Genomic DNA, 25811 nt, shown 5'->3' with positions numbered 1-25811 from the left:
ACTGCAATTCCATTTCTGCTTTACTGACTAATTAACTGACTCTGAAACCTTGACAATTGGATGAATCTGACTGTCACCATATTCAGTTATCACTCCCCTGTTCGCAGGCAGATTGCTGGCTTGCTAAATAAAATTTAAAAATTCAAAATAAACATTTTGGAGCACTGGTAATTTAGCTGAAAGAAAACCAGCACCAGGGATCGATTATTAACTGTAATGAGCTGAAGTTTCTATAACCTGTTAACATCCTACTGTGTGTGGTACGGGTCCCATGATATTTCTAAAGTTCATGCTGATTTTATGAACTAATTAAGTCTATGCTGTATTTGATTATCATGATTAGCAAGACATAGCTACAGATTCAACCACCTATTGCTTTATAACTACAAATGCAGATGCTAGAAAAATCCATTTCGAAAAATCTATTCCTATCATTTTACTTTTTTTTGCAGATCAATTTACATTTATTTTCTTTTTATATAAAAGTTCCACTTGAAGATTTTCATTTTGTAAACTTAATAATAACATTTTGAGGGAAAGCTCTGTTGGGAAGTAAATGCACCATTTGATGTGATACTCAGACACACAGAGCAGGAAGGTTTCAGTTCCATGTTAGCTGATCTTAGCCAGCACAGTGGGTGCACTGCAACGTTTAGCCATGTAACATCCTTTAAATTGACTGCCAACAGTTTAATTGAGCACCATCACAAGGGCTGCACCTATCCTCTCCTGGACTCCACACATTGGGTATTCTATTGAATTGTTACATATTGCTAGGTGTTAGATAGTGAGGTCCTGCATTATTTAATGGTGTCCATACATGCCAACTGTCCACGCTTCATCCAAACAGTCAGCATTTTCAGGGCAGTGTCCGCATTTGTGACTGAACATCAGCCTCGCTTCTTGCAACGCCCTTCAATGCTACTCCCAGCTTGCCCCGAATGCCAGGCCCAGCTCTTGTCTCTGTTTCTGCTACAAGCAATTGAAAGTACATTCAAATGGCAAAAATTTCTGGTGAGATCAGGAATTCCTATTCACAGCGTGCAATGGGATTTAATATCCGGGGCAGCAACACCAGGAGGTAGGTGCTGGGAGCTAGAGCTGGAGCTAGGAGCAATGCTGCAAGCTTAGGTGTTGGGAGGAGTGAACCAACATGAACTGAGGGGGTGAAAGATGAGTATAGGAACATAGGAAGATAGGAACAGGAGTAGGTCATTCAGCCCCTCGAGCCTGCTCCGCCATTTGATAAGATCATGGCTGATCTGTGACCTAACTCCATATACCTGCCTTTGGCCCATATCCCTTAATACCTTTGGTTGCCAAAAAGCTATCTATCTCAGATTTAAATTTAGCAATTGAGCTAGTATCAATTGCCATTTGCGGAAGAGAGTTCCAAACTTCTACCACCCTTTGTTTGTAGAAATGTTTTCTAATCTCGCTCCAGAAAGGTCTGGCTCTAATTTTTAGACTGTGCCCCCTACTCCTAAAATCCCCAACCAGCGGAAATAGTTTCTCTCTATCCACCCTATCTGTTCCCCTTAATATTTTATAAACTTTGATCAGATTACCCCTTAACCTTCTAAACTCCAGAGAATACAACTCCAGTATCATTGCGAACTTGGAGGGAGGGGCTGAAGAATGCCATACAAGTAACAAAATAAAGCTGTACTTTAATCTATGACACCCAGTGTCTCACAACACTTTCAATGAAACTACCATCTGGAATTTCCACAAGGCTTCTCCCTGCCATAACTTCGGCAGAGGATCAGCAGAAACCCAGGCCATTTACACTGGCAGGGTTTCCGCCAATCTTCTGCTGAAGTTGTGACTGGAGATTGACGGAATTTGCATGGAAATTCTACTCCTGCATGGCATAGGCCTTTGTTCAGGGCTGTTTTTGAGTTATCAGCTTTTTTTGGAGTAATTGATCTACTTTTGCTAGTTTTCCAGGTTGGGTGTCTCTGAATTTTTTAGGATGTTGCCATGGGTTATGCTTTTAAATTGCCATTCAAAGGCAACCAGGCAGCAAACACTTTGAGCAGAATCTCCCCTTTACTGAGATAATAAATGAACAGAACTGGCTAAGGCCAGCTCAAGAGTAACTTTGATGTTACTAAAGTGCAAAGCTGTACAAAATATTTGCTCCCTCGCTGCTCTGACTAGCAGTTTGAAAATATAACACAAGGGAAGACAGAGAGACACCAGAAAGTGTCAGACATTAGAATGGTATGACAGTTTAGTCAACTGTTCCTCCTCTTTAACAGTGACAATTTAAAAAATATTTCTTCTTGGAATGCAGGTGATGTTGGCAAGATGACATTTATTGTTATCTTAAGAAGGTGGTAGTGGGACTTCTCCTTGAACCGCTGCAGACCTTGTGGTGATGGTACTCCCACAATGGTATTAGGTGGGGAATTCCACAACATTGACTCAGTGACAATGAAGGAACACCAACATAAGGCCAAGTCAGGATGGTTTATGACTTGGAAGGGATGGTGTCCCCACGACATTACTGCTCTTGTCCTTCTCGATGATAGTGGTCACAGGGAAGGGAAGTGCTCTTCAAGAAACTTTGGTGAGTTGCTGCAGTGCATCTTGTAGATAATACATACTGCAGCACAGTGTGTGGGTGATTGAGGGAGTGGATATTGAGTCCAGTGGCAGGGACATTGATTAAATGAAGTGCTCTGTCCTGGATGGTGTCGAGCTTCTTGAGTGTTGTTGCAGCTGCTTCCATCCAGGCGAGTGGTGAGTATTAACATCATACTCCTGACTTGAGCCTTGTAAATGGTGGAGAAGCATTAAAGGGGTGAGAAGATGAGCTATCATCACAGAGTACCCAACCTCTGCCCTGCCCTTATAGCAAGGATGTTGATATAGCTGGTCCAGTTAAGCTTCTGGTCAATGATGATACCCAAGTTGCTTATAGTGAGAGACTTGGCGATGCTAGTACCACTGAATGTCAGAGGGAGATGGCTGGGCCTTCTCTTGTTCGAGATGGTCATTACATGGCATTTATATGGTTGAATATTTCATGCAAAATTCACTTTACAATTGTGCAAAGAGTTATAAAATTAGGCTCAATGTCGTAAAAGGGATGTCATGATGTGGAGATGCCGGTGATGGACTGGGGTGGACAAATGTAGGCAATCTTACAACACCAGGTTATAGTCCAACAGTTTTATTTGAAAATCACAAGCTTTCGGAGCTTACCTCCTTCGTCAGGTGAGTGAGATTCTATGCGATTTTAGAACCTCACTCACCTGACGAAGGAGGTAAGCTCCGAAAGCTTGTGATTTTCAAATAAAACTGTTGGACTATAACCTGGTGTTGTAAGATTGCCTACATTTGTAAAAGGGATGTGCCATTGTAGAGCATTTACAGATCGCTGCAATGGCCAGGTGTAGTTTATGCTGTTTCCATAGTGATGGTACCTTAATGTTGGCTTTAACACTGATGCAATAAACTCATAGCTAATGGCCCAGTCAGCAGACAAAGTGATGACAGCAAAATATTCTCACTGTATATACAAGTGCATTATGCATGTGCCCAGTAATGGGAAATACTGAGTATCCTCTTCTGACATCAAACATGAATTCCAGCTTCACTCCACTCATTTCCTCCAAATAAAAGGTGTTGCCATGGGAACCCGTATGGGTCCTAGCTATGCCTGCCTTTTCGTGGGATACATGGAACATTCTTTGTTCCAGTCCTACTCAGGTCCCCTCCCACACCTCTTTTTCCAGTACATTGATGACTGTATTGGTGCCGTTTCCTGCTCTCGACCTGAACTGGAAAATTTCATCAACTTTGCTTCCAATTTCTACCCCTCCCTCGCCTTTACATGGTCCATCTCCGACTCTTTCCTTCCCTTCCTCGACTTCTCTATCTCCATTTCTGGGATAGGCTGTCAACCAATATCTCCTGTAAGCCCACAGACTCCCATAGCTACCTTGATTACACTTCCTCCCACCCCGCTTCTTATAAGGACACTATTTCCTTCTCCCAGTTTTTCTGTATCCATCGCATCTGTTCTGACGATGCCAACTTCCACACCAGTGCATTCGATATGTCTTCCTGTTTCCTCAACCGAGGATCCCCCTCCACTGTAGTTGATGAGGCCCTCGACCGTGTCTGTCCTATTTTCTGCACTTCTGCCATCACCCCTTCCCCTCCCTCCCAGAACCATGATAAGGTCCCCCTTGTCCTCACCTTCTGCCTCGCCAGCCTCCACATTCAACGTATCATCCTCCACCATTTCCGCCACCTCCAGCGCAACGCCACCACCAAACATATCTTCACCTCCCCTCCCCTTTCAGCATTCCGAAGAGACCGCTCCCTCTGTGAACACCCTGGTTCACTCTTCCATCATCCCCAACATCCGCTCTCCTCTCCACAGCACTTTCCCATGAGAGCGCAGGAGATGCAACACCTGCCCTTTCACCTCCTCCCTTCCCACCACCCAGGGCCCCAAACACTCCTTCCAGGTGAAACAGCGATTTACTTGTACTTATTTCAATTTAGTAAAACGTATTCGCTGTTCACAATGCGGTCTCTTCTACCTTGGGGAGACCAAACGTAGATTGGATGATTGCTTTGCTGAATACCTCTACTCAGTCTGCAAGCGTGACCCTGACCTGCCGGTCGCTTGCCATTTTAATTCCTCGTCCCACTCCCACTCTGACCTCTCTGTCCTCAGCCTCTTACACTGTTCCAATGAAGCTCAATGGGAGCTCGAGGAACAGCACCTCATCTTTCAATTAGGCACTTTACAACCTTCTGGGCTCAACACTGATTTCAATAACTTCAGATCATAACCACTGCTCCCATTTTTTCAGACAACAACTGCTGGCAATAGTTCTGATGTTGCCATTTACAGCTCCTCTAGACCCATCTTTTGTTTCTTTACTTGTCCTATTACCACCCTCTTTGCCTCGCACTATCACCACTTTTGTCCTCCACCCTATCACAGACCTTCCCTTTTGTCCTTTCCTCCACTCCCCTTCCTCCCATCTTTGCTTGGCTCTGTACTTGCTCAAAAACTGTTTAATCTTCAACTTCTTCCAGTTCTGACGAAGAGTAATCGACCTGAAACGTTAACTCTGTTTCTTTCTCCACAGATGCTGCCTGACTTGCTGAGTATTTCCAGTATTTTCTGTTTTTAATTCAAATTTCCAGCATCTGCAGTATTTTGCTTTCAATTCCATCTTCCTTTGTTTGTGTTCAGATGATAACATTGAGCTTTGGCGCATGGAAGACCATCCTCGTTAGATAATCCCTTAATGACAGCCACACTTCTGAATTAATGACCGACTGTCATGAGTGACATTCATCTACTCTCATGGGTGTGCACAAAGTATCTGGATCATCAAGAAACCTCTCGGCTGCAGTTCTCTGAACAGTTTTCTCAGTGAACCACTGGGGGGGCTGAATCTTAGCACGACAAAGAAAACACAGAAGGGCAAAAAATAGCCTGTCACTACCAACCCAGTATAACTTTATTTTTTATTTTGATACCCTGCACAAGTGACACATTCTGGTACATTTATAACTTCTGCATATATGTAAACTATATCAGCATTTGCTTCTGAGGCATAAGTACAACACAGAATGCATTACATTGCACCACTAGAGAGAAAAAAAAATATTCCTCCCACCACAATTTCATGATATTTAATGATATGCAAATGAGCTAACAGCACAGATGCTGTATTTGGCTGTCTGTGTGGACACAGGATTAGATTCTGCTCCAGAAAGGTAAAGCTCCTGAATGGGCAGGTGAGTAGTGAGATGAATTGGAAACTCACCCACTGCTCCACAAATAAGGCTTGGGCTATTTTAACTCCCGGGCCTCATTTAAATCCTACCAGCCGACTTCCCGCCTGTTGCGGTGGAATATCCTGCGGCCCGGAGGCCTCCTGCCAACACAAGCTAAGTGGCGGAATCGACTTCCATGGCCGTCTTGTGGTAGGGGAGGTCTAAGCCCGGGGAAGCACTCCTGCCACAGTGGATTTCCCCAGCTCAGGCTGCCAGTTAAAATTGCAGTTGGGTCTCAATGATGTCATCGGAACATGACATGCATATGTAAAGGACCCCCGCCAGCTTTGGGCGGGTGTTTTTGCCACCTCCTCAGGAAAGCAGTGAATTCCTGGTGGGTTTCTGGCAGGTTAATAACCTGGGCGATTTTAACTGCCTAGTTTAAACCGCCCAGTTTCTGTCAGGTTGGCAGGGTTAAAATCACCCCCTTTTTTTGCTTCTGAATAAAGGTCTCCACTCTAAACGTTAATCTGTCTTTTTACTTTATAGATGCTAACAGAGCTGCTATATATTTCCAGCATTTGCTGATTTTATTTCAGATTTCCAGCATTTGTAGCTTTTTTCTCTTTTTATCATCACCAAGTGTACGGCACCTTCACAGTAATTGTCAGAAAACACAATTAATACCAGGACACTGAATCATCAAGTAGAATTATGTATTCAGAGTGCAGCCAACAAAATTATACCTTAACACTCCTTGACATTTTAGTAAACTAAACATGTGAAAACTCATTAAGAGAGGTTGTATTTACATTGCACAGTTTCAAATGGTTCTATCTAGTTCTCCTCTAATCACAAGGGCTATATGATTACTGAAGCAGCAGCACTTTAATAAGAATTAAACAACCTTAAAGAAGATAACTATTACTCTGATAAAACAGATAGTGCAAGCTGAATTCTTCTCCCATTGGTGGGTTAGTGGTGGAAAAGGAATATTGCCAGCTAACATAAACGTACAGCTGACCCACTGTAATTTGCTCCCTGGCCCTCATTTGTCATGTAAAGAAAGAAAGACTTGCATTTATATAGCACCTTTCATGACCTCAGGATGTCCCAAAGGGCTTTACAGCCAATGAAGTACTTTTGAAGTGTAGTCACTGTAGTAATGTAGGAAACGTGGCAGCCAGTTTGCACACAGCGAGGTCCCACAAACAGCAATGTGATAATGACCAGATAATCTGTTTTTAGGTGTTGGTTGAGGGATAAGTATTGGCCAGGACATTGGGGAGAACTCCCCTGCTCTTCTTCAAAATAGTGCCATGGCATCTTTTATGTCCATCTGAGAGGGTAGACAGGGCTTCGGTTTAACGTTTCATCCAAAAGACGGCACCTCCGATAGTGCAGCACCCCCTTGGTATTGCACTTGAGTGTCAGCCTCCTAAGATTCTGTGCTCAAGTTCCCAGAGTGGGACTTAAGCCTTCTGAATCAGAGGTGAGAGTGCTACCACTGAACCAGGGCTGACACTGCGGTCAGACAGATTTGGAATGGAAATAACTCTCCTGATGGGTTTACCACTGCTGGGAGGGAGGGAAATTCAATGCTGTTGCAGCCTTTAAATGTCTGCTGCCAGTTAAGCAGCAAGAAGAAGAACGGCAGCAATTATTTGAAGTAGTAGCAGAATCCTTTGGGGAAGGGGTGGTCAGCAGCTGCAAGGCAAGGGCCCCCATATTCTCAAATGCATCTCTGGAGGTGTTGCTGACTTAAGCGAGGGTGAGAAGAGGCAGACTACTGGGCACTGAGGGCAGGATGCCCCAGAGGAGGGCACTGCAGGCTGTCTGGAGGGAGGTGACAGTGGCAGTGAGTGCAACTTCCACCACCCCAAGAAGTGGTGAAAGCCCTCGTCGCACACGAAGGAGAGGCGCTGTAAATCCTGAGCAGGGAGATAGGAGAACCAATGGGAAAGGGTGAAGTCGGAGGCAAGGTAGCAACAAAAAGTTGGTAAAAGGATGGTAAATGCTCATCATAGACAGTGTTAGCTTCATGTGTTTTCTCAAAGGATTGCAATGACCTCACACTTAGCCACTATTTCTTCAAGGGGGAGTGTCACAGTGTGCACAGCCAGACAAGCTGTTCTGTGTTTCACATCTTACCGGGTGCCTTGCAGGAAGAGTCAGGTCAAAACAATTACCACCCAGACACTTCCACTGGGGAATTTGCTGCCAAATCCACAGCCTCAACAGCTGCCACTTCCTCACCAACTGCATCAGGGCATCTTACACGCACAATAACCATCGCAGACACTAATTCAGGAGGAAGTTGTTAGTGAGTCAGAAGGATTTTCACTGGGTGAGGCACTGAGCACTAGTGAGCATGAAGACCTGGGGGTGGAAGAGAGGGCGAGTTACATTTCTCCATGGGAAGGGGGAGGGGGTGGGAGGTGGAGAAAGGGCTGCCCTTGGCTGAGGAGCATAGGAACTCAGATTTCAGAGGCCCCGTCTTCAAAAAAGCTATGATTAGGGAGTATCAATCTCATGTGGAAGCAATGGAGACGATTTCCACACATATGGTTGAAATGTTGGACAAATGGAAGGAGTCTACCACCTTCATCTGTGGCACATTTCGGAAAGGTTTAAAACACCTGGGTTACACCTTGGAGACTTTGACAGCCCTTCTAGGGACATTGGTGGCTTCCGGAGTGGAAGCTATCAATACTTCGGTTGATGCCTTGAGAGTCAGCCTGAATGCCACATGTGCACTGGGCTTCCAAAACCTTGTTGGGACTGCTCATTCTGTACTGACACTGACCAGTAGCACGTCTGAGCCTGTACCCAGCAACAGTGAGCTGCAGGAGGTGGGTGTAGATGTCACTGTTCCTGTGGAGGACGGCTTTGAGCCTGCTGCCTTAAGGCTCCCTCCAATGTCTACACATGAAAGAGCTTCAGACATGAGCCTGGCCCCCTTAGTCCTGCAACAGAAAAGCTGCAGGAAATTGATCCCTCTGGGACAGCTGCTTCCCTGAGACAAGAGTCACCTCAAGCCTCTAAGACCATGCCAGCTACCCACCTCTCAACCTCATCTCACTCAGGGTACAGCTTGTAGGAGTAGTAAATTCGGTACATGAACAAGTTAGCTGGCATAAAGGGTAGGCACAGTGTTAAGAATGAAATGGAATTGTTAGCACCTTTTAGAGAATATGTTGTGTGTGAAATAAACATGGCGAATGCACAGTTTTGAGTTCATTTCTGCACTTGCTTTCCCTGTTTGGGGGTTTGGATAATGACAAGGCAAATGTAGAATTCTGACTTAGGAAAGACATAAGCAGAAGTCTTCGACAGTGAGGGAAGATATGGGGAGAACAGGCAGGTGTGAGTTTATTTGGTGAATTAACCTTTACTCGTTGAAAGTACTGGGCTATCAGTTGCACCCTTCTTTCTCTGGCTGTTAACTGTTCTAAAACCATGTCCTCTCCTTCCTGTGCACCTTCCTCATGCTGTGTGGAAGCAGATCCACCCAACTCCCCCCCCCCCCACCCTTTATCATCACCCCCTTCAGCTTCTGTAAATCTTTCTTCATGGTGATATTGTGCAGAATGTGTAAGCTACAGTGATTCTTTGAGATTTTTACAGGGCTATATTGCAGGTCTCCAGCAGATTTATTCAGGCACCTGAAACAAAACTTGAGATTTCCTATGGTGTGCTTTATGACATGTCTTGTGGTGGCACGGGCCTCATTGTATGTGTTTTCTCTCTCTGTCTGTGGAAACCTTACCGGAGTCATCAGCCATTTCAGGGGATCAATCAACCAGCTGGATACTTGGATTAGAGTCATGAAAAGTGGAATGATGGACTGTTGCATGATGAAAGCACCATGGCAGCTTCCTGAGCATCTGGCATTAGCGTGTAGGAAAAGGTCATTAGCAACACACACCAGCCGGACTTTACTAAAATCAAAGCCTTTCCTAGTCATAAAATGGAGGGGGTTGTCATATAGGGCTTTGAGTGGCACATGAGTTCTGCCAATTGCTCCTTGCACCTGTGGGAACCCTGCCAGTCTTCAGAACTGGATAACTCTTTCTCTTTCTCTTTGTTTGCCTGCTTCCAGTGGAAAGGATATAAATTGTGCAGCCAATGTCACTCCACTATTTAAGAAGGGTAAGAGAGATGAAGTAGGAAATTATGGACCTATTAGCCTAATGTCAGTTTGTGGGGAAGTTACTAGAATCTGTTATTAGGGACAGAGTGACTGAGCATTTGGACAAATATGAACTGATCATAGAAAGTCAGCATGGATTTGTAATGGGTAAGTCATGTCTAACAAACCGAGTTGAATTTTTTAAGGAGGTAGCTAACGTGGTAGATAAGGGAGTGTCTGTGAATGTTGTTGATACAGACTTCCAGAAGGCACTCGATAAGGTTCTGCATAAGAGATGTTAACAAAAATGAGAGCGCATGGAGTTGGAGGCAACCTATTGGCTTGGATAGGAAATTGGTTAGGAGGTAGGGGACAGAGAGTAGGGATAATGGGTATGTACTTAAATTGCAGGACGTGACTAGTGGTGACCCTAGGGATCTGTACTGGGGACTCAGCTTTTCACTATATAAATGATTTGGATAAAGGAATAGAGAGCCGTAAATCTAAATTTGCTGATGACACTAAGTTAGGTGGCACAGTAAATAGTATAGATGGGAGCAGATAGTTGAAAAGGGGTATTGATAGATTAAGTGAGTGGGCAAAACTGTGGCAGATGGAGTTCAATGTGGGAAAGTGTGAGGTCATTCATTTTGGGCCTAGGAAAGATAGATCAGAGTATCTTTTAAATGGTGAGAAGCTATGAACTGTGGAGGAGCAGAGAAATTTCGGGGTCCAAGTACAGAAATCACTAAAAGCTAGTGGACAGATACAAAAAATAATTTTAAAAGGCTAATGGAATGTTGGCCTTTATCTCATTAGGGCTGGAATACAAAGGGGTGGAAGTTATGTTATAGCTTTAGAAAGCTCTGATTACTCCCCATCTGGAGTACTACATTCAGTTCTGCGCACTGCACCTTAGGAAGGATACATTGGCCTTGGAGGGGGTGCAACACAGATTCACCAGAATGATACCAGGGCTAAAAGGGTTAAATTATGAGGACAGGTTGCATAGTCTAGGCTTGTATTCCCTTGAATGTAGAAGATTAAGGGGTGATCTAATTGAGGTGTTTAAGATGATTAAAGGATTTGATAGGGTAGACAGAGAGGAACTATTTCCTCTGGTGGGGGAGTCCAAAATAAGGGACATAACCTTAAAATTAGAGCTAGGCTATTCAGGGGTGATGTTAGGAAGCACTTCTTCACATAAAGGGTAGTGGAAATCTGGAACTCTCTCCCCCAAAAACCTGTTGAGACTAGATCAATTGAAAATTTCAAAACTAAGATTGATAGATTTTTGTTAGGCAAGGGTTTTAAGGCTGAAGGAAAAAAGGTGGCTAGATGGAGTTAAGATACAGATCAGTCATGATCTAAGTGAATGGCAGAGCAGGCTCTAGGGGCTGAATGGCCTACTCGTGTTCTTATATTAATATGTTTCTGAATAGAGCATCATTGACCTTTTTGATGCAGTGGTGAGCAATTGCCTGACTAATGTGACAAAAATCACCAGATTCTGCCTGGAAGGATAAAGTCGCAAAGAAATTCAAGGCTGTGATGACCTTGACTGGTACAGACAGTGCTGTGCTCCTGGTGGAAGTGGGTTGCAGGTCTTCAGACAGAAGTTGACATATTTTACCAATAATCACTGGGAGAAAGTGTAGTCTTTCTGACTGACTGTCAGAAAAATCTCAGTAAGACCTTCTTGGTTTATACACCCTGGTGAGTGGGTATGAGTGCGTAGGGAAGCAATGCCTTCGGTAAGAGCTTCCAATCTAGCCACTTCTATATCCTTATCCATCTCTTCATAGCATAAGAATAATAAGGTTCCCATTTGGAAATCCATATACCCAGTACAAAGCAGTACTTTGAAAGGAGCTGAGTGAAACACGTGGGAACTCCAGGACGCTTCCTATGTCCTGGACAACCACATGTGCAGGAAATGTTGTCAGTTGGAGGAACTTGAGCTCCGGGTTTCGGACCTTGAGCAGCAGCTGGCGTCACTGCAGTGCATCCTCAAGGCTGAGAGTTTTGTGGATAGCACGTTTCAGAAGGTGGTCACCCCGCAGCTTAAGAGAGTGCAGGCAGAGAGGGACTGGGTGACTGCCAGACAGACAAGGAGGACCAGGCAGGTAGTGCAGGAGTCTCCTGAGGGCATCTCACTCTCTAACCAGTATTCAGTGGCTCGGCTGTACAGGGAGGAGGAGACAGGTCAGGAGAGCAATAGCGGTAGGAGATTCTGCGGCCGCAGTTGTGATTCCAGGATGGTATGTTGCCTCTCTGGTGCCGGGGTCATGGATGTCACTGTGCAGCTGCAAAACATTCTGGGGGGGGGAGGGTGAACAGCCAGAGGTCGTGGTCCATATCGGGACCAACGACATAGGTAAAAAGAGGGATGAGGTCCTGCAGGCAGAGTTTAAGGAGTTAGGAAAAAGATTAAAAAGCAGGACCTCAAAGGTAGTCATCTCCGGATTACTCCCAGTGCCACCCGCTAGTGAGTACAGAAATAGAAGGATAGAGCAGATGAATGCGTGGCTGCAAAGGTGGTGCAAGGGGGAGGGCTTTAGATTCCTGGGGCATTGGGACTGGTTCTGGGGGAGGTGGGACCTGTACAAGCCGGACGGGTTGCACCTCAACAGGGCCGGGACCAATATCCTTGCGGGGAGGTTTGCTAGTGGTATCGGGGAGGGTTTAAACTAGCTTGGCAGGAGGATGGGAACCTGAGTGTGGATTCAGATGGGATAAAGTCGGAACTGGAAATGGAAAGCAGAAAATTAGTGAGTCTGGAAGGCAGAGGGAACGAAGGTTAGAAAATAAACAACAGAGAGTTTGGCAGTCCTTAAATGTATTTACCTCAATGCAAGGAGTATAGGAAATAAGGCGGATGAGCTGAGGGCACAGATAGTCACATGGCAGAATGATATCTTAATTATTACAGAAACATGGCTTAAAAAGGGGCAAGAGTGGCAGCTCAACGTCCCTGGTTACAGGGTTTTCAGACGCGATAGAGAGGGGGATTAAAAAAAGAAGGGGGGTGGCAATTTTGGTTAAGGAAACAATTACAGTTGTGAGGAGGGATGATATTTTAGAAGGAACATCAAATGAGGCCTTACTGGTTGAGCTAAAGAACAAAAAAGGGGCAGTCACACCACTGGGAGTGTATCATAGACCCCCAAACAGTAAGAGGGAGATAGAGGAGCAAATATGTAGGCAAATTTCTAAGAAGTGCAAAAACAATAGGGTAGTAATAGTACGGGATTTCATTTACCCTAAAATTAACTGGGATACAGTGTGAATGGTATAGACAGCACAGAATTCTTAAATTGCATACAGGAGAATCTTTTTGCCAGTATATATCAAGCCCAACGGGGGGTGGGGGCCGGTGGGGGGGGGGGGCAGTTCTGGATTTAGTTCTAGGCAATGAAGAGAGGCAGGTGGAAGGAGTAGCAGTGGGAGAGCATTTTGGTTGTAGTGATCATAATACAGTTAGTTTTAGCATAGTTAGGGAAAGACAGAGCAGGAGTTAAAGTTTTCAATTGGGGAAAGGCCAATTTTACAAAACTGAGAATTGATTTAGCAGAAGTAAACTGGAAACAGCTACTTGAAGGTAAATCAGTGTCAGAGCAGTGGGGACATTCAAAGGGGTGATTCAAGGGGTTCAGGGTAAACATGTTCCCACAAAGGAAAAGGGAGGGGCTGCCAAATCTCGAGCCCCCTGGATGTCAAGAAGCATTCAGGGTAAGATAAGGCAGAAAAAGAAAGCCTCTGATAGACACCGGGAACTCAATACTACAGAAAGCTTGGAGGAGTATACAAAGTGCAGGGGTGAAGTTAAAAAGGAAATTAGGAAAGCAAAGAGAGCGCATGAAAAAATATTAGCAGGTAAAATCAAAGAAAACCCAAAGATGTTTTATAAATACATTAAGAGCAAGAGGATAACTAAGGAAAGAATAGGGCCTATTAGAGACCAAAAAGGTAAACTATGTGTGGAGGCGGAAGATGTGGATATGGTTCTTAATGAATACTCTGCATCTGTCTTCACAAAGGAGAGGGATGATACAGGGATTGAAGTTAAGGAGGAGGAGTGTGAAATATTGTATGGGATAAACATAGAGAGAGAGGAAGTATTAAGGGGATTAGTATCTTTGAAAGTGGATAAATCACCAGGGCCGGATGAAATGTATCCCAGGCTGTTAAAAGAAGCCAGGGAGGAAATAGCGGAGGCTTTAACAATCATTTTCCGAACTTCACTGGATACAGGCATAGTGCCGGAGGATTGGAGGACTGCTAACGTTGTACCATCGTTTAAAAAGGGAGCGAAGGATAGACCGAGTAATTACAGGCCAGTCAGCCTAGCCTCGGTGGTGGGCAAATTATTGGAATCAATTCTGAGGGACAGGATAAACTGTCACTTAGAAAGGCACGGTCTAATCAAGGACAGTCAGCACGGATTTGTTAAGGAGAGGTCGTGTCTGATTAACTTGATTGAATTATTCGAGGAGGTGACAAGGAGGATCGATGAGGGTAGCGCAATTGATGTAGCCTACATGGATTTTAGCAAGGCTTTTGACAAGGTCCCACATGGCAGATTGGTCAAAAAGGTAAAGGCCCATGGGATGCAAGGGAATGTGGCAAATTGGATCCAAAATTGGCTCAATGGCAGGAAACAAAGGGTAATGGTCAACGGGTGTTTTTGTGACTGGAGGCTGTTTCCAGTGGGGTGCCTCAGGGCTCAGTACTAGGTCCCTTGCTTTTTGTGGTATACATTAACGATTTTACTTAAACGTAGCGGGCATGATTAAGACATTTGCGGATGAAACAAAGATAGGCCGTGTGGTTGATAGTGAGGAGGAAAGCTGTAGACTGCAGGAAGATATCAATGGACTGGTCAGATGGGCAGAAAAATGGCAAATGTAGTTCAATCCGGAGAAGTGTGAGGTAATGCATTTGGGGAGAGCAAACAAGGCAAGGGAATACACAATATATAGGAAGATATTGAGAGGTGTAGAGGAAGTTAGGTACCTTGGAGTGCATGTCCACAGATCCCTGAAGGTAGCAGGACAAGTAGACAAGGTGTTAAGAAGGCATATGGAATGCTTTCCTTTATTAACCGAGGCATAGAATAAAAAAGCAGGGATGTTATGCTGGAACTGTATAAAACACCAGTTAGGCCACAGCTTGAGTACTGCGCACAGTTCTGGTCACCACATTACAGGAAGGATGTAATTGCACTAGAGAGGGTGCAGAGGAGATTTACGAGGATGTTGCCAGGACTGGAAAATTTTAGCTATGATGACAGATTGGATGGTCTGGGGTTGTTTTCCTTGGAACAGAGGAGGCTGAGGCTGATTTGATTGAGGTGTACAATAAAAAAATTATGAGCGGCCTAGATAGAGTGGATAGGAAGGACCTAGTTCCCTCAACGGAGGGGTCAATAATGAGGGGGCATAGATTTAAAGTGATTGGTAGAAGGATTAGAGCGGAAATTAGGAAAACTTTTTTCACCAGAGGGTGGTGGGGGTCTGGAACTCACTGCCTGAGAGGGTGGTAGAGGCAAAAACCCTCAACTCATTTAAAAAATACCTGGATGTGTACCTGAAGAGCCGTGACTTGCAGGGCTACGGACCAAATGCGGGAAAGTGGGATTAGGCTGGTGGCTTGTTTCTCAGCCGGTACGGACACGATGGGCCGAATGGCCTCCTTCTGTGCCATAAATTTTCTATGATTCTATGAAACTAACAGCTGAAGCCCTGTTATTACATCCAATGAACTAAAGAGATAAATATGCAGACAAAGCAACACCATAATATTGGGGTAGATTTTCAGCTTGCTGGCCGAGTGTAAAACTGTCGATGTGGATCAGCTGCCCATTGTCGAAATCAACTGATTTTCAATTCCATTGAATTCAATGAAAATCGTGTGTTTCCTGTAACAGGCAGCTGATCAGCAATGCCACTTTTACACCAGGGGGCAAGTTGAAAATCTACTCCATTGTGCATATATGTTTAGCAAAGGTGAAGTCAATGAATTTCAAGGCTTTAGTTGATCATTCACTGATTCCTAACAATCTACTGGCTGACAGTAAAAATTAATGGCTGTTAAAATGAGTTAACAGCTACTTAACTATCTACCTACTCATGTTGGATACTCCACAGTGAACGCTGAGCTGATTACAGCACTCATCCACACCGTGTGCTTTACTCAGAGCATTGACCCATTTCAAAATAAAAATGGACCGAAGTGTTCTTTATAAATTGTAGTCATCAAAGTGTAACCACAGCAGAAAGTCCACCTGGCCTGGCGTACAGCTATAGCCCATGCTTTTTGCTCCCTCCTTTCTCCTGGTCTCAGTCTTTTTTTCATGGGGACAGTGTCCCTGTGGGTAATTCCCCCCCGCCGCTGTCTCCACACCCGCCTCAATCCAAAAAAATTATTTTGTCCTTTATTGTCATGTAGCTGGTTCAATGTTTGGATGCTTTTGTAAAGGTGAACCAGAATGAGAGATGCTGAGTTTCCACATTTTTGCATCGGATGTCAATAAATTCGCACTAACACAATCATTCTTTGAAGCTCTTACCCGTGTTTTAATTATAGATTAATTAGTTTTCCCAGCCTCCAGGCAACTCTTATTGAAAGTGAGAGGCCCAGTGCTGACAGATTTCCTAGTGCCTGGAATGTTTTTAAACCCTTACACTTAACAACTAAATACCCAAATCACATCAAACAGCTGTAAATAGCAGCATTCAATATAAATTGTTCAGAGCAGTTAACCTTCTTTTGGGAAAATCAATAAGCAAATACACTCTCAAACAATACAACAATAAATGTTTCAGAGTCTCTGATTGAATTCTCTCCCGTGTTTGTGTTATGAATTATCTATTATGTGTCATTTATCAATTAATTTTCATCTTCCTACAAGAGCCCAATGGAAATAACTTCACTGAGTTGACTTTTTTTTCCTTTCCTTTATCCTATGAAAGAAATATCATATTGAAATATATTTGATAAATAAATGTATCATGGAAATTTTTGGATTCAAAGGTTTATTTTGCAAGGAAAAATGGTGTTATGTTTCTTTAAACTATTTTCTATCCAGTTGCATCACCACATGGCTGTTATGATGAAAAAAGTCACCTAGATAATAACATTTTGGAAGGACTGCATATACATTTTGTATAGTTTTAGGGAAATTAGAATTTAAATTGGAAGCCAGTGAGCCCACATAAATCGTAGAAGTGATCTCTTGCAATAAGGTGCAAAAATTATTCTAGAGGGTATAGCAGCCTAGTGGCTATTGTAGTAGATTAACAACCGAGAGGTTGTGAGTTCAAATTCCACCATAGCACATGGTGAAATTGAATTCAATAATCTGGTAATTTGTAGGCTGACACCAGAAAATGGCCATGAAAGGTATTGTTTTGTTGTAAACATTCAACTAGTTCAGGAAGGACCTACCATGGCCTTCCCTACCCATTCTGGCCTACATGTAATTCCAGTGTCACACAATGTTGTTGACTCTTAACGCTCTCAGGGCAACTAGAGATGGCCAATAAATATTGTCTTAATATTGTTGCCCACGAACAAAGAAAGAAAGAAAGAATTTGCATTTATATACAGTAGTGCCTTTCATGACCTTAGGATATGATGTCCCAAACCACTCTCCACAGCCAATGAATTACTACTGCAGTCACTGTTGTAAGAACATAAGAAATAGGAGCAGGAGTAGGCCATACAGACCCTCGAGCCTGCTTCGCTATTCAATAAGATCATGGCTGATCTTCTACCTCAACTTCACTTTCCCGCCCTTTCCCCATATCCCTTGATTCCCTTAGTGTCCAAAAATCTATCAATCTCAGACTTGAATATATTCAATGAGTATGCATCCACAGCCCTCTGGGGTAGAGAATTCCAAAGATTCATAACCCTCTGAGTGAAGAAATTTTTCCTCATCTCGGTCCTAGATGGCTGACCCCTTATCTTGAGACTATGACCCCTAGTTCTAGACTCTCCAGCCAGAGGAAACAGCATCTCAGCATCTACCCTGTCAAGCCCTCTAAGAATTTTATACGTTTCAATGAGATCACCTCTCATTCTTCTAAACCCCAGAGAATATAGGGCCATTCTACTCAATCTCTCCTCATAGGACAACCCTCTCATTCCTTACCCAATCAATCTAGTGAACCTTTGTTGTACCCCCTCCAAGGCAAGTATATCCTTCCTTAGGTAAGGAGACTGTAACTATACACAGTATCCAGGTGTGGTCGCAACAGAGCCCTATATAATTGTAGCACATCTTCCTTACTCTTATACCCCCTTGCGATAAACACTAACATACCATTTGCCTTCCTAATTGCTTGCTGTACCTGCATGTTAATTTTCTGTGATTCATGTACAAAGACACCCAAATCCCTTTGAAAACCAACATTTCTTAGTCTCTCACCTTTTAAAAAATATTCTGCTTTTCTATTCTTCCTACCAAAGTGGATAATTTCACATTTCCCCGCATTATGCTCCATCTGCCACCATCTCATCCACTCAATTAACCTGTCTATATCCCTTTGCAGCCTCTTTGCATCCTCCTCACAGCTTACTTTCCCACCTGGCTCTCTATTGTCAGCAAACTTGGATACATTACACTCGGACCCCTCATCTAGGTCATTAATATAGATTGTAAACAGCTGAGGCCCAAGCACTGATCCTTGCGGCACTCCACTAGTTACAACCTGCCAACCCGAAAATGACCCATTTATTCCTACTCTCTGTTTTCTGTCCATTAACCAATCCTCAATCCATGCTAATATATTACTCCTAATCCCATGAGCCCTAATCTTGTGTGTCGTATCAAATGCCTTTTGAAAATCCAAGTATACTATCTCCACTGGTTCCCCTTATCTACCCTGCTATTTACACTCTCAAGAAACTCTAAAAGGTTTGTCAAACACGATTTCCCTTTCATAAAACCATGCTGACTCTGCCTAATCATATTATGATTTTCTAAGTGCCCTGTTTCTGAGCCCTTAATAATAGATTCTAGAATTTTCCCTACTAGTGATGTCAGGCTAACTGGCCAATAGTTCCCTGTTTTTTCTCTCCCTTCTTTCTTGAATAGCGGGATTACATTTGCTACCTTCCAATCCATGGGGACCGTTCTAGAATCTGGGGAATTCTGGGAGATCACAACCAATGCATTCACTATCTCTGCAGCCACCTCTTTGCAAACCCTAGGATGTAGGCCATCAGGTCCGGGGGATTTGTTGGCTTTTGGTCCCATTAATTTCTTCAGTACTTTTTCTTTACTAATCTTAGTTACTTTAAGTTTCTCACTCTCATTAGACCCTTAGCTCCCCACTATTTCTGGTATTTTTTTGTGTCTTATACTGTGAAGACAGATACAAAATATTTGTTCAACATTTCTGCCATTTCCTTAGTCCCCTTTATAATTTCTCCTGTCTCTGCCTCTAAGGGATCCACGTTTACTTTTGCTAATCTCTTCCTTTTTACATACTTGTAGAAACTCCTACAATCTGTTTTTATATTTCTTGCTTGTTTACTCTCATATTCAATTTTCTCCCTCTTTATCAATTTCTTGGTCATCCTTTGCTGATTTCTAAAACCCTCCAAATTCTCAGGCTTACTACTCTTTTTGGCAACATTGTAAGCCTCTTTTTTTAATCTAATACTATCCTTAACTTCTCTAGTTAGCCACGATTGCATCACTTTTCCTGTGGTGTTTTTATTCCTCAAGGGAATGTATATTCGTTGAGAATTATGAATTTAAAAAAAAATGTTTGCCATTGCTTATCTACCGTCATATCTTTTAATCTAATTTCCCAATCTACTTTAGCCAACTCGCCCTGCAAACCTACGTAATTGGCTTTGTTTAAATTTAAGACTCTAGTTTTGGACTTAACTACATCACTCTCAAACTCAATATGAAATTCTATCATATTATGATCACTCTACCCCAGAGGATCCTTAACTATAGGATTACTAATTAACCCTGTCTCATTACACAATACTAGATCTAAAATAGCCTGTTTCCTAGTTGGTTCCTCGAAATATTGTTATAGGAAGCTGTCTCAAATGCATTCTATGAACTCGTCCTCCAAACTACTTTTGCCAATTTGGTTTGCCCAGTCAATATGAAGATTAAAGTCTCCCACGATTATAGCATTACCCTTGTTACATGCTCCTCTAATTTCCTGATTCATATTCTGTCCAACACAATAATTACTGTTAGGAGGCCTAAAAACTACTCACACCAGTGTTTTCTGCCCCTCGTTATTTCTTAGCTCCACCCATACTGATTTTACCTCCTGATTTTCTGAGCTAAGATCATTTCTCACTACTGTCTTTATCTCATCCTTTATTATCAGGGCTACCTCCCTCGTTTTCCATTTTGTCTGTCTTTTCCAAGAGTCAAATACCCTGGAATATTTAGTTCCCAACTTTGGTCACCCTGCAACCACGTCTCAGTAATGGATACTTGATTAAACCCTTTTATCTCTATTTGTACCATTAATTCATCTATCTTGTTAGGAATACTTCGTACATTCAGATATGGTGCCTTTAATTTTAACTTTTTATCATTTTTCCCTGATGTGACCTTAGTCACTAATGCCCTATTACCTTTGTTAAATTCTCTGTCCCTTCCTGACACACTCTGCTTGTTTTTACCCAAATTGCTACTCTGCTCTACAGCCTAGACATTTCCCTTCAGACTTATAAATTTACCTTTACCTGAACCCCCTCCCTGCCTTATTAGTTTAAAGCCCTATCTACCATTTTAGTTATTCGATTCACCAGGACACTGGTCCCAGCCTGGTTTAAGTGGAGCACGTCCCAGTGGAATAGCTCCCTCTTCCTTCAGTACTGGTGCCAGTGCCCCATGAATTGAAACCCCTGCCACCCACGCCACTCTTTCAGCCACACATTTAACCATCTAATCTGTTTGTCCCTATGCCAATTTGTGCATGGCTCAGGTAGTAAGCCAAAGATTATCACCTTTGAGGTTCTGCTTTTTAATTTGGACCCTAGCTCCTCAAACTCCCTCAACAGAATGTAATGTAGGAAAATGTGGCTGCAAAATTTGCACAACAGCAGTGAAATAATTAACTAGATAATCTGTTCTGGTGATATTGGATGAGGGATAAATGTTGACCAGGTCACCAAGGCAGCATCCCATCTCTTCTTCCAATAGTGCCATGGGATCTTTTATATCCACCTGAGAGGGAAGATGGGGCCTTGGTTTAATATCTCATACAAAAGACAATGGCTCCAACAGTGCCTCCAACAGTACAGGACTTATGTGCTCAAATTCAAAGGGGAGAGGGATAAACCGGGCAACTACAGGCCAGTCAACCTAACATCTGTGGTGGAAAACTTCTAGAGACAATAATCAGAGACAAAATTAATTGTCACTTGGAAAAATATGGGTTAATTAATGACAGCCGGCAAGGCTATTCATGTTTGACTAACCTGATTGAGTTCTTTGATGAAGGAAGGGAAAGGGTTGATGAAGGTCGTACAATTGATGTTGTGCATATGGACTTTCAAAAAGCGTTTAATAAAGTAACACATAATAGACTTGTTAGCAAAATTGAAGCCCATGCGATTAAAGGGGTGGTGGTAACATGGATACAAAATTGGCTAAGAGACAGAAAGCAGAGGGTAGTGGTGAACGGTTGTTTTTCAGACTGGAGGGAAGTGTTGTCCTCCGGGGGTCGGTATTAGGACCACTGGCCTTTTTGACATATATTAATGACCTGGACAGGGCATAATTTCAAAGTTTGCAGAGTACATGAAACTTGGAAATGTAGTAAACAGTGAACAGGATAGTAACAGACTTCAGGAGGACATAGACAGACTGGTGAAAAGGGTAAACACATGGCAGATGAAATTTAACGCAGAGAAGTGTGAAGTGATGCATTTTGGTAGGAAGAATGAGGAGAGGCAATATAAACTAAATGTACAATTTCAAAGGGGGTGCAGGAACAGAGAGACCTGAGGATGTACGTACACAAATCTTTGAAGGTGGCAGGCAAGTTGAGAAGGCTATAAAAAGACATACGGGATCTTCGGCTTTATATATAGAGGCATAGAGAACAAAAGCAAGGAAGTTATGCTAATCCTTTATAAATCACAGGTTAGGCCCCAGTTGGAGTATTGTGTCCAATTCTGGGCACCCCACATTAGGAAGGATGTCAAGGTTTTAGAGGGGGTGCAGAAGAGATTTACTAGAATGGTATCAGGGATGAAAGACTTCAGTTATGTGGAGAGACTGGAGAAGCTGGGGTTGTTCTCCTTAGAATAGAGAAGGTTAAGGGGAGATTTAATATAGGTGTTCAAAATCCTGAAGGGTTTTGATGGATTAAATATGAAGAAAGTGTTTCCATTTGCAGAAGGGTTGGTAACCAGAGGACACGGATTTAAGGTAATTGGCAAAAGAACCAAAGGCGAAATGAAGAGACATTTTTTTACTCAGCAAGTTGTTATGATCTGGAATTCACTGCCTGAAAGGGTGGTGGAAGTAGATTCTATAATAATTTTCAAAAGGGAATTGGATAAATACTTGAAGGGGAAAAATTTGCAGGGCTATAAGGAACTGGCAGGTGAGTGGGGCTAATTGGATAGCTCTTTCAAAGAGCCGGCACAGGCATGATGGGCCGAATGTTCATCTTGTGTGCTGCATCATTCTATGGTTCTATGATTCTATGAAGTCTCTGGAGTGGTGCTTGAATCCACAACCTTCTGACTCAGATGCAAGAGTGCTACCACTGAGCATTTTTAGTTGCAATATTGATGCATGCATTAAGGAATATATGAACCAGAAATTGCATTGTCTTCAAGCATATTTATGCATCATCACCCCCTGACATTCACGGGTGTATGTGGGAGCAGGGAGGGAATTGTCATACACCATGCCAGTATTAAAAAGGCCATCTGCCTGATTCAATAGTGTAAGAAACAAACATTAAATATCACACCAAAATTGGAAAATATGACATGTTGGGGGTTGGATCTGGACATAATGGGGCCTACTTTGACTTTTGAGTGACTGACCGGTGAAGCACGCTGGTCGACCACCAATTCTGGCAACGAAGTGGCACCCCATGCTTTTGAGGCTCCAGCCTCTTTTAAATTTGGTTGGTGAACTGCGGGGCTCCAAACAGGATTGAGGTCTCAAGATCGGGCCGGGCAGCCGCCAGCAACATAAGGCTGCGTGGTCGCGATCATGGAGAGTGGGTGCCTTGGGACAGCAGCAGCCCAGCCTGGGCCTACAAAAAATAATTTGTCACTTAGCTTTGTCAGGCTTCTTCGGTTCCATCACCAGTGGAACCAGAGTTTGCATGGCGCAGGTTCCGACCAGTTCCGCCCTGAAAATGGTAATCGGAGTCCTATTTACATCAGGGGGAAGGTACCTAATTTAAATATTTTCGGCAGGGAATTGCTCCACTAGAGTTGCATCTCGGGCACCTGTGCACATCAAGAGATCAGGATTTCCGATGTGGGTGCCCGATTTGGTTTGGGAGCCAAGCCCCCCACCCTCCACCTTGGTAACATGGCTGCAGCAACTCATTGGCCTTTTTTTTTATAAGTGGGCTGAAAAATAATCTTAAATTGTTGACATGTTTTGGGGTCCAGGCTACCACCCAGGCCTGGAGCCCCAGGGTGGGCCCCACTTTTGCCTGATGACTGGCCAGAACACCTGCTCTCACTCGGCATACCGGCCCATCGGTCTTCTGTCTGACCAAGGACAAGGACATTTCCAGCTTGACAGGCCCCTCCCCTGGCCACATCCCCTCTGACGCAGGGGATCATGTTTGGGGTGACGGAGGCTCTGCCCAAATAAAGTGCTGCAAAAACTGCTGGAACCACTGTATAGTGATGCCAGCTTAATTTCCAACTCTTCACACTTCTGCCAGACTCATGATGGGAGTGCACTGAAAGGGCTGTGGATTTTCAGACCCTATATTTTTAACAGTGGCTCCAATTGGAAATGGCATTGCACTGCTATATATCAAGTCTCAGAGACTTCCTTTTACTCCTAACCTTTGCTTTTTTCCCTTCAAGCATCTCTACCCATATGGCTACATTCCTCCGAATTCCATGTGCCATCTGTAACATTGGTCTCTCGTAGTACCTTATCAAATGTTTTTTTAAATATCTACATAAACCACCTCGACTGGCTGCTGGTGCAATTGTACATGTATTTGGATGTTTCCTATATTTGGCTAAAGTTTCAATATTCTATAGAGAGTGGTCTAGCTGGTCTTGCAGTACTTTTAGTGGCATTTAAAATATAGTGCTGAAAAAAGTTGCTTCCAGACATGGGTGGCCTGGTAGGGCTTCCTCTGGGAATTGAACATGACTGGAAGAATGAAGAGAGGCCACACAGAGCAGGGCAAGCTGCTAGAAGAGGGAGGAGGCGGCACAGGGCAATCAGCAGGAGGCCATAATCCAAGGAGGGTCTTCAGGGACCAATTCTCTGACCACAATTTCAGCGATGACCAGTGCATCAGAGATCTATGGTTCATTAACGAGGTTGTGACTGAAATTTGTCAATGGTTGCAGCCACAACTGCAGCCTCAGAACAGAGCATGGACAGCGTTGCCTGTGGCTGTCAAGGTGACTGTGGCTCTTAATTTTTATGGCTCTGGATTCATTCAGGCTGCTGCTGGAGATATAAGCAACATCTCGTGGTTTGCAGTGCACTACAGTAAAAGGGAGAGCACTGAGGCTGTCTATACAATGAGAAAAAGATTTATCTCATTCCCTTTTGCCAGAGACAAGCAGGAGGAGCAAGCACAAGGTTTTGCTCGCATTGCAGGCTTACCCATGGTGCAGGGTGCTATTGACTGCATGCATATCACCATACGTGCTCCGCATCGGAACTCGGCCATATTCCTGAACAGAAAGGGATTCCACTCCCTCAATGTGCAGGTAGTGTGTGACCACAGGCAGCGCATCATGCAGGTCAATGTCCGTTATCTTGGCAGCAGTCATGTTTCTTTCATTCTGCGGCAGCCTTCTGTTCCACCTACATTTCAGCCAGCACAGCAAGTCAAAGGCTGGCTACTGGGTGACAAGGGTTATCTCCTCATGAAATGGCTCATGACTCTGGTCAGGAACGCACACATGTGTGCACAGCAGACATACAACGAGTGCCATGCTGCCGCAAGGAACAACTTAGAGCACACCATAAGCGTCCTCAAGCATTGCTTCTGCTGCATGGACCGCTCTGGAGGAGCCCTGTAGTTCTTAGCTGAGCAGGTATGAAGATCTGTCACAGTATGCTGCATGCTGCACAACCTGGCCATTATGAGGAAACAGCCCTTGCTACCGCCTATCAGATGAGAATCTGAGCAAGAGGAAGAGACAGAGAGAGAGGAGGAAGAGGCGGAGGAGGAGGAGGAAATGCAGCAGGGAATGGAGGAAAAGGCAGGGAGGCTACAACGTAGACAGGCCCTTTCTGCCAGGGCTCTGCGTGATCAGATTATTAATGAGTGATACTAGTAACCTGAATGACACCTCCCCATTCACCAACAGTCCCACACTCCTTACTTTTCCTCTCCCACATGATCATCAAATCATCCTCCTTATGATTACGCATTACTTCCTCCCTCAGCTTATTGCAGAAATAAAAACCACCAGCAAAGGCAAATTCAAATGCACATTTATAAATGAATACATGAAATTATGCAAACAAAATGAGACTATTCACCCTTGTGCATTCCCTTTTGTGTGCCTTTACCTTTCCTAATGCTCCTACGATGTGCTTCCACACTGGCTGGAGCATGGGAGGTGGAAGGCTGCTGACCTTGAATTGAGGAGATTGCAGATGGCCATGGAGGATGACCTTGAGCAGCTCTGGGCCGAGAGGGCCCGTCTTCAGACTGCACCATTTCGGCCTGGGCTGCAGCAGTCT

At 43.8% G+C, this 25811-nt stretch overlaps 1 protein-coding gene across 1 annotated transcript; it reads left to right on the top strand.

The window, feature by feature from the left end:
- The first annotated feature begins 24250 nt into the window (after nt 1-24250).
- Nucleotides 24251-25141, top strand: LOC137320890 (putative nuclease HARBI1). Its single transcript, XM_067982887.1, has one exon. The coding sequence runs from the start codon at nt 24251-24253 to the stop codon at nt 25139-25141; it is 891 nt and encodes a 296-aa protein (XP_067838988.1).
- Nucleotides 25142-25811: the final 670 nt, after the last annotated feature.

This window comes from Heptranchias perlo, chromosome 1 (assembly GCF_035084215.1).
Source record: "Heptranchias perlo isolate sHepPer1 chromosome 1, sHepPer1.hap1, whole genome shotgun sequence".
NCBI lineage: Eukaryota > Metazoa > Chordata > Chondrichthyes > Hexanchiformes > Hexanchidae > Heptranchias > Heptranchias perlo.
The sequence above is the reverse complement of the archived record's forward strand: the minus strand, read 5'-3'. Positions and strand labels throughout refer to the sequence as shown.